The 9,717-nt window shown below is 34.4% G+C and overlaps 1 protein-coding gene and 1 long non-coding RNA gene across 2 annotated transcripts in view; one reads left to right on the top strand and one right to left on the bottom strand.

Moving 5' to 3' along the window:
- Positions 1 to 497: 497 nt before the first annotated feature.
- cdk18 (cyclin dependent kinase 18) overlaps positions 498 to 9,717 on the bottom strand; it is a 59,384-nt gene continuing 50,164 nt past the window's right edge. Inside the window, exons 12-16 of the mRNA XM_089124904.1 lie at positions 8,780 to 8,885; positions 8,571 to 8,613; positions 3,270 to 3,360; positions 3,044 to 3,121; positions 498 to 2,916 (exon numbers count right to left, since the gene is read on the bottom strand). Of these exons, the coding sequence (XP_088981030.1) occupies positions 2,882 to 2,916; positions 3,044 to 3,121; positions 3,270 to 3,360; positions 8,571 to 8,613; positions 8,780 to 8,885 (353 nt within the window). The 3' untranslated portion in view covers positions 498 to 2,881. The remainder of the gene's footprint in view (positions 2,917 to 3,043; positions 3,122 to 3,269; positions 3,361 to 8,570; positions 8,614 to 8,779; positions 8,886 to 9,717) is intronic.
- The window catches only part of LOC148970483 (uncharacterized), a 97,006-nt gene continuing 90,172 nt past the window's right edge, over positions 2,884 to 9,717 (top strand). Inside the window, exon 1 of the long non-coding RNA XR_016148399.1 lies at positions 2,884 to 2,967. This is a non-coding gene — a long non-coding RNA (uncharacterized LOC148970483). The remainder of the gene's footprint in view (positions 2,968 to 9,717) is intronic.

Raw genomic sequence — 9,717 nt, 5'->3', positions numbered from 1 at the left:
GTGCCCAAAATAACACTGTCGACTAACAGTAACTCAAGCGAATCGATTCACTAAAACGAAATGATTCACTTAAAAGATTCAAACATCCAAAGATTTCAGTGCAACAGGTGTGTTTCCCAAAAGTTTGATCCTCCCACAGAATTCGTCACAAAACTAAAAGCCAAAATACACTTGAAGGTAAGTAATCACGCATGGTTGGCTGAGGTGACATCCATTTGAATCTTTTGTTTCATATTTTTTCACATCCAGTGTACCGAATGCTTCTGACTGGTCCGACGAGTTTTAAAAGCTTATGTCTTTTGTAACAGCTACGAACACAAACCCACGCTAAATTATACACAGGTTTATCTGGCTTTCCTTGTGACATTAATCACTTATATGTTGTTTAGACCAAATCCTATTTTAAGTTTACTTTGTGAAGCGTACTAATGACAAACAGCACCATGCAAGACAATAAGACTATTGTTTGAGACGAGAGTAGAAACACTATCCCATAGTTCAACTCAACTTCATAATTTATTTAGTTATTATTTAATTACTGTTGGCATTTTTGCAGTCACAATACATTCAGCTTCAGAATATCATAATAGAATAGACAAATCACAGAAAATATTTAATATCACATTTCATACAAAAATCTAAATCTTTTATAAAACATTTAGACATCATCTAAGATCATTTAATACCGTAGTTTATTTTTTTCTTCACTGAGAATAAAGAAAACACTTGTCAAAATACATATATTTATATATTAATTCTTTTCAATAGAGTATTTAAAATATTTTCATTTACCACAAAACACATAAATTAGTGCCACCGCTGTTGTGATGTTAAATAAATATTCATAAGTCATTATATTTTATAGAATTTTTTCCTTGTCAGTCATTTTCAATATTTCTGTTCCAGGGTAGCCTTTAAATGATCAAGTTTTTCATTTATGTCCATTAGAATGTGCTCAGTGCCATTTACAATAAAGAGTCATCATTAAAAAAAAACTACAAGATACAGTAGGAGAAGGTAAACAACATTAGGTTTCAATTCCAGGACACTTGTATGCCATGTGCAAAATGCGGAGTAGAAACTAGCTTAAATGGCAAAACTAATATCTGCATGTGCAATTACTTTAAAGGAGCTAGATCCTTGAGAAAATTGAAGTAGATGGTTTTTCGAATGGCTAAAATTGGACCCCATCATCTCTTACGGTCTGCAAAAGGCACCTTTTAATGATTTCGTAAATTTACTAAATATGGTTTAAGCGATTTTCTTTTGGAGTTCTCTTTTCTAGCCAATCGAAAACGGCCCGTTCACACCAAGAAAGATAACTATATTACCGTCCACACTAGCACTAGCAGACAATATTGTTCTGTTTATTCTATGGACACTGCAGTTTTGTCATCTGCCGTCTGCAGGGTGGATTCTGATTGGCTGTCAATGTTTTTATTGTTCATCTGCTGGAAAAAGTTATTCTGAAAGTGATTCCAATGATATTGTTTCTCGGTGCCGTTATAGTTGTGGTGTGAACTCTGCTATTCCATTATTGTCCATTTTGCTTTCAAAACAGTTAAAATCGCTTACAGCACATTTAATAGCTGAAGTTCAATGGTATCATGACATAATTCAAGTAATTCTCTATTCAATGGTTCAAATATGTATGACATTTTGCATTTTTAATGTTTCAAAATCAACATCGCTAAATGTTATAGTACTGAATGAATGTTTGTGAAATAAATCGTAATATGTGCAGTGACTCATTAAACACATGTGGCAAAACAAGTCAAACCTCAAACTGAAATGAAGGAAATTTAAAGGAGTAGTTCACTTAAAAAAAAAAAAAAACTTTTGCTGATAATTTACTCACCCTCATGTCATCCAAGATGTATATGTCATCCTTTCTTCAGTCGAAAAGAAATTAAGGTTTTTGGTGAAAACATTCCAGGATTTTTCTCCATATAATGGACTTCAATGGGAACCAAACAGTTCAAGGTCCAAAAGACAGTTTTAGTGCAAACTGTTCAAAGGGCTTTAAACGATTCAAAATGAACGAATCTTTTACCCAGTCAACCTGTTCTTTTCGTTCGTTGAATGAACCAAATGAGACGAAAAAAGATTCTTTTATTTTGATAAACGAGTTCGAATAGGAGAGTCACGAACGGTCATCAGAGAACAGAGCAAGGTGACCATTTGAGCTTATAAAACTTAACCTTTTTTTTTTAAATGAGCGATCGTTTCGCTTCATAAGACCCTTATTCATCGTCTGGAATCGTTTAAAGCCCTTTGAACAGTTTGCAGTTTGCACTGAAACTGTGTTTTGGACCTTGAACCATTTGGTTCCCATTGAAGTCCATTATATGGAGAAAAATCCTGGAATGTTTTCATCAAAAACCTTAATTTCTTTCCGACTGAAGAAAGAATGACATATACATCTTGGATGACATGAGGGTGAGTAAATTAACTGCAAAAGTTTTTAGTTTTTTAAAAGTGAACTACTCCTTTAACTCAATGGGACAAGTATATATGAAGCTACCGTGTTGCACGCACACAAATGAAAATACTAAATCAACTAGAACTTTCAGGTGTTCAGATCTACGTCTCCAGAAAGAGAAGAATCTAGACGCACTTTAAATGCCTTTCCATAGAGCATCCTCTGAGCTCAAGATCAGCATGGGTTTTAGGCTTGAAAGAGACTGCAAAAGAGATTCGATTGAGGCTTGGTTACACTTTTATCCATCTCATATTATGATTTTCTTCCATTCAGTCTGTTTTCTGAAGTTCAGACTGTAATAAATTGCTGTGTATATGAATGGATGTGTGCATGCATGTTTTGGATGCTGTTTCCTTCATAATGATTTTGTTCTGCCGATCACCACTTTGATTCTGTTCCTCAGAATATGCTTTGTCTGCGGTTCTTGCCTCGACCTGGATTTGGAGGAAAATGACCCAGTGTTAGAAAGATCTGCAGGAGTGCAGGTAAGCGTACGACTAAACATGATCAAGTTGCGCTCTGCAAATAGACATGAGTCATGTAAGCATTGGATTTGAATACCTGGTGGCTGGAATACCGAACTCCTTTGTCCCGGATCCTTCTGTAACTGGATCTCCCTCAGGGAAAACACGGATGAGGCTAGAGAGGATGGAAGACAAGCGGGTGATGATCAAAGCAAATGCGTTGTTGTTTTGCCAAGGTAAAAGACAGATTATAAGGCTTCTGTTGAGGTGATGTTATATAAGCAGACTCTCCAGAAAGGATGTAAATATTGGGATGAACTCACTGTCAGGTATGGAGTGGATGTTCTCGCCCAGCGTCAGGAAGTAAGAGTGTGTCAGAGACAACTCGGCTGATATTCTACTCCTGGTGTCGTACTGAAAGGGAACAAAACAAAAAAAATAGGGGGAAAATGTAGAGTTATGGGTTCTTCATTCATTGGAAAACACACACATTTCATTAATGAATGAATTACATGTCATTTCATAACATGTCAATCTAATCTATAGTGATCATAATTAGCCATATATTATGATAATTTTATGATCTTATTTATTATACATTATAAATAAAATCATCTAAATTTAATGTTTTTTTAATATAACATTTCATATTTTAAGTAATTGACCATAATTAAGCATATATTATGATTATTTAATATATTTATAAATATACATACACATATAATGTATAAGTGTATATATATATATATATATATATATAATGAAATTTATATTATATAAAATTTTAAATGTGTAAAATGTGTGTGTGTATATATATATTCATTCAATATATATATATATATATATTTATACACGCATATAAACAGTATATATATATATACACACACACTGTATATAGTTTTTATGTATAGACATTATTAGAATATATACATTTTACACATTTACATATTATAATATAAATTATAATAAATATTATAATAAACTAGGGCTGTCAAACGATTAATCGCGATTAATCGCATCCAAAATAAAAGTTTGTGTTTACATAATATATGTGGGTGCACTGTGTATAATTATTTTGTATATATATATATATATATATATATATATATATACACACATGCATGTATATTTAAGAAAAAAATAGTATTTATATACAAGTTATTTATATTTATATATAATATAAATGTATACACATGGAAATATTTCTTAAATATATACAAGCATATGTATGTATTTAAATATATAAAATAATTATACACAGTGCACCTACATATATTATGTAAACACAAACTTTTATTTTGGATGCGATTAATCGCGATTAATCATTTGACAGCCCTATAATAAACATAAAAATACATTTCTTAATATGTTCAACATTTTTTTCAACTTAAGTTTGAATAATTGATTTTAGAAATAGATTTTGAAGTGTATTAGATGCACTAAAAATCCCTGAACTTGAATTTTGAACATGCGTAGCGTTTCTTTCAACATTTTCTGCTCTCGAGCTCAAGTTACAGTTCCTCTGATCTGAGCTCTTCACTAATGACTCGATCTGAGCACAACTCCCCTGACTTGTTGATCCCCGAGCTATGAAGTACTTTTAAATAATGAAGCACCCATCATCCTGCTGTCATCTCACACAAAGTTATAAAATTGTCTCCAGCGAAGTTTGCCGTTGTTTAAAGTGAGCAGAGCGTTCAGAGCGCATTGTGTGAGTCTGACAGTGCGATCAGTCAGCGGGGTTTGATGAGAAACAGGTGCACGGTTCGGACTCATTAAGGCCCCTGTCACCATTAACGAATCGCGCGCTCCGTGGTCTTTCATCATAATGACAGGTCAGTGTGCACTCAAGCTGCGTGTGCCATCAGAACGCACAGAGAAAGAGAGAAACGCATTCACGTTTCTTTATGAATGCAGCATATTCTTCTGAAATACATACGCTCACTAGAGGACCTCCCATTCAGTCTATTGTTGTCTTACTAATCACAACTATTACAGTCTAACACTACTTCGTTTTTATGCTTACAAATAGTACTATGGGATTACTATCTGAGACCATCAGGGTACATTGTATTGATCAGAATCAGAAAGAGCTTTACACACACACAAGAAATAAAAGTCTTGGTGCAGTTTGTAGGTGCAGATCCACTATTAAGCACATTTATAAAACCTTTTTTAACACACATTTATGTAGCTTTCACACACTGATGACTTTACAGTATATTGATTTTACCCCCGTTTTCACAGACATATAAGCAACTTCCACTGACTCGTTGTTTTGTCTCAAGATGCACACTAATGTTTTGTTTTTCTTTTCTTTCTAAGGAAGCTACTTAAATGTCCTGTATTTAAAGGGATAGTTCACTTTGAAATTAATTTTTGGTGTGTTTTAGCTTACCTCAAGGTCATCCAAGATGTATGTGTCTTTGTTTTCACAGTATTTTCAATTTTAATATTTTTAGGTCAAACCGTTCATGTCTATCAGTCATATAATGGAGGTCTATGGTCACCACCTCAAAGAGCATGCACAGAGAAGTCCGAATCAAACATGATTTAATGACTCGTAATAAAAGATCTAAACATATTTAGATATACAGGAAATTGCAATGGAAGACGATTTTGATATATCAACAGACAACGCTGATTTCCGGCGCTTGCTCGGACCGAAGTGCCCTCGCCCTCAGATCACTTGGGCGTGGCTGTGGTTACAAGAGGTAAAACCGATATAAATACTGTTCGTTTTCTCACACAAACCGCTCGTTTGGTGTCTTAGGCCATCAATGTGTACTTACATTTACGAGTTATTAAATCATGTTTAATTTGGACTTCTCTGTGCATGCTCTTTGAGGTGGTGACCATAGACCTCCATTATATGACTGATAGACATGAACGGTTTGACCTAAAAATATCAAAATTGAAACTACTGCGGAAACAAAGACACCTACATCTTGGATGCCCTTGAGGTAAGCTAAAACATACCAAAAATTCGTAAATTAAGCTATATCTTTAGCTGCTTTATGCTGGCTTTCCTTCATTACCAACTAAAAAGTGGCCAAAACCCTTCTAAAACCAGCAAAAAGACACTCCTAAACACACTTAATATGTTTTTTTTAACAGTGTAGACAAATCGTATTCCAAATCCTAAACCTAAAATACAACTTTTCTTTTTTCGGCGTGTATAAAGAAAATATTTAGTCACTCTGTAAACTCCGTTTCCCCAAAATACATGTTTTCAGAGCCTTTTTTGTCCCCAAAATTATTGTAGGTCATCACCAATATGCATATGCAACATACATGTGTGAACTACAGCCAAAACACTGAGATCAGCATCGAGTCTTTAGCCCGTCTGTGCACCCCTCTGTGCTCATTCGTTCCCCCAACATAATCTTGAACAGTATTGCTGTGAAAGGTCCTTGCTCTTGCCTGTACCTGAGCGAAGCGACGAGGTGTCAGCCTGCGTTTGTTTACCTGTGTTTTGATAACACTATAATGCTCCGCGCCTGACACCCCTGCCCGTATCAAACTAATTGGACCTGGAGGAGAGCAGGCAGAGAGGGATGTTGACACCATAATTATCTTCTGAGCTCACTCCGTCTCGACAGCCAAACTCTTAACAAGGGCTTTTTTTTCACCCGGGGATTCGTGGGAGCTGAACACAGTTGCAGGTCCACGGCATTAAACATCACCTCACTGGCCTGTGCACATGTGCTGTGTGCTTGTTAGAAGTCTCACACACATACGTCTGCTTTCATGCTAGAACTTAACCAGTGTTCGTTTTTTTTTTTGTCTGATAACGTTTTTAAATTATTATAATTTTAAACTAATTACATTGGTTTAAATGATTTGTAGGTTTACAGATAATTTATTATTGATTAGTAGTAGTTTTAAAAAAAAATCAATTTCTCAGTTTTAATAATGCATTATGATTGGACTATTAGAATTTTTGCTTTTTAAAAATAAATTAAAATTTATAATAATCATTCTGATTGCAAAACAGTACTAATTTAATTGATTAGTTGTTGATTTTTTAATTAAATTTTTTTATAATTATTAGATTTTTGACACAATAATACATAATTAATAGGCTTTTAAAATATTATTGGGCTGTGTTGTTTTGCAAAAGTATTGTTAATAATAATAAATATTAGGTAAGGCTTTACAATAAGGTTTCATTAGTTAACAATAAAGGAGTAGTTAACTTTTGCTGATAATTTACTCACCCCCATGTCATCCAAGATGTCCATGTCTTTCTTTCTTCAGTCGAAAAAAAAAATTAAGGTTTCAATGGGGTCCAAACGGTTCAAGGTCCAAATAAGAGTTTCATTGCAGCTTCAAAGGGCTTTAAACGACACCAGACTTGAATGATTCTTTTTTTCGAGTAATTTGGTTAATTCAACGAACGAAATGACTCGAAAAAAGATTCGTTCATTTAAATTATCGAGTTCGAACAGGAGAGTCACGAACGTGCATCACAGAACAGAGTAAGGCGAGCATTTGTGCTTATAAAACAAACTTTGTTATTTAGTTTTGAAATGGCCGCTCATTTCACTAGATAAGACCCTTATTCATCGTCTGGTGTCGTTTAAAGCCCTTTGAAGCTGCACTGAAACTCTCATTTGGACCTTGAACCGTTTGGTTCCCATTGAAGTCCATTATATGGAGAAAAATACTGGAATGTTTTCATCAAAAACCTTAATTTCTTTTCGACTGAAAAAAGAAAGACATGGACATCTTGGATGACATGGGGGTGAGTAAATTATCAGCAAAAGTTTTTTTTAAAGTGAACTTCTCCTTTAACTCGAGTTAACATGAACTAAGAATCAACAATACTTCTACAGCATTTACTAATCTTAGATGATGTTAATTTCAACTTTTGCTAAGACAAAACGTTTTATTTGTTAACAAATTGTCACATTTATCAGTATGACATGATATTTACCAATAAAAAGTGTAAATATGAATGTCTACTAATGTTCAAGCATGGTTGCACCTGTTTTTACAGGTAAATACCGAGCGTTATTGTTATCATCTGTTGAGAATCACAATTCTTGGACAGCAGTGTTTTTGTTACTTTATCAGATGTATCTGTAGTGATTTCCTTACACATTTCTATAAAAATAAGCTGTAATGTTCCTGTTTTGTCAGCAATACTGCTATGTCGCCATATATCATCTTCCAGGGACCTCTTTAATGAGGGCATTTGGAAACCTTACCACTGCTGACTGAAATCTTTGTGGTTTTAGACTATTGTGTTAAGGCAAGGGTGTTGTTTGGCATCTGACATAAACTGGTAAATCCTCATTGCTTAAATCCATCATCTCATATTGCAAAGCTCCTCGACATTTCAAAGGAAAGCCGTTTACACTCACGTGAAATCTGCTGTTTCAGTAAAGACGCACTCTATGCAAATACATAAAAGATATGCAAGGCATTTTTTGATGTTTATTGCTAGTTACCTATCTTGTTTAACTGTAACTCTATTGAGTGTGTTTGAACCCACGCACTTGTGACACATTGGCCAAGCCTTCACATTTGTGTTTGCATACTTGCATAACAGTAGCTCAAATCAGAATAATATTAATTCAGATTCACACAATTCAACACCATAAGATGAATCCACTCACCATCAATAGAGCCGAAAGTAGGTCTATCCCCTCCGTGTCGAGCCTTGAAATGAAAAAAGTTGCTTGTATATTACAATATTCACCATAATTCATAGCATGCAAAACATACTGTCCTCTCTTGTTTTTATAGATACAGGTGTGTGTTTTTGTTTTATGTATTTAAAGGAGCCAGAAGCCATTTGTGTCAGTGTGCTGTGTTTCTGTGGTACCTGGGCACATGATTAATGAGCGCTTGTGCTCGGTACTGAGGAAACAGGTAGGATTTGAATTCCTCATTAGCTGTGATTCCGGGCCAGGTTTCCTCCGTTGGGGTGCCTGGTTATGGAAAAAAGGTCGTTTTTTTTAGTATGTGTCCTACAGTGAGATAATTAGACCTCTATTATGCTTCAGACGTGCACCTATGGACCACCCGCCGTCTGATCACTGACCGCCTGATGCATACTGCATAAAAAAATTACTGATAATTTGTTCATCTGGCAAGCTATGATCTGGTTGGCTGGAAGTGCAACTTTGTCATGTTTACAAGATTGCTGGAACGATTGCTTTTTAAGAACATGTAATAACTGAAAAAGACCAGGCTTGCCAGTGAGTCACTTAGTAGTAAGTAAAGTTATTTTTGTGAAAAGTACTCATGGATACACTAGGTAATTATTTTAAATTTTTTAGAGATTCACATAAAACCAAATTCTGTGCAATTAGCACAAATTACCAGTTTTATGCTTGATAACTTTTTCTTTGTATGCCAATAGTCAAACGTCTGGCAGGCTACGTTAGAGTAGTGAAGTAAATCTTGTGTTAATTAAGTACAGTACTTTTCCAAAGTTGTTTTTGTTTTTTATTCACCAATTAAGGACACAATAAATGAATCAAAACAAAAGTAACTTTCACTTTCAAAGCGTCATATTAGAATGATTTCTGAAGGATCATGTGACACCGAAGACACTGAAGGGTAATTCTGCTGAAAATTTAGCTTTGCATCGCAGGAATAAATGACATTTCACAATATATTCAAATAGAACACAAAACAGTTTTAAAATTGTAGTAATATTTTGCAGTATTACTATTCTTACTATATTTTTGATCAAATAAATACAGCATAAGAGACTTCAAAAACACCTTACCCATGGTAGTGTATAATTATTTCAAA

The sequence above is a fragment of the Pimephales promelas genome, chromosome 21 (genome assembly GCF_988280905.1).
Source record: "Pimephales promelas chromosome 21, fPimPro1.hap1.1, whole genome shotgun sequence".
NCBI classification, from domain to species: Eukaryota; Metazoa; Chordata; class Actinopteri; order Cypriniformes; family Leuciscidae; genus Pimephales; species Pimephales promelas.
Note: the sequence above shows the minus strand (reverse complement) of the source record. Positions and strands in the feature narration are given on the sequence as shown.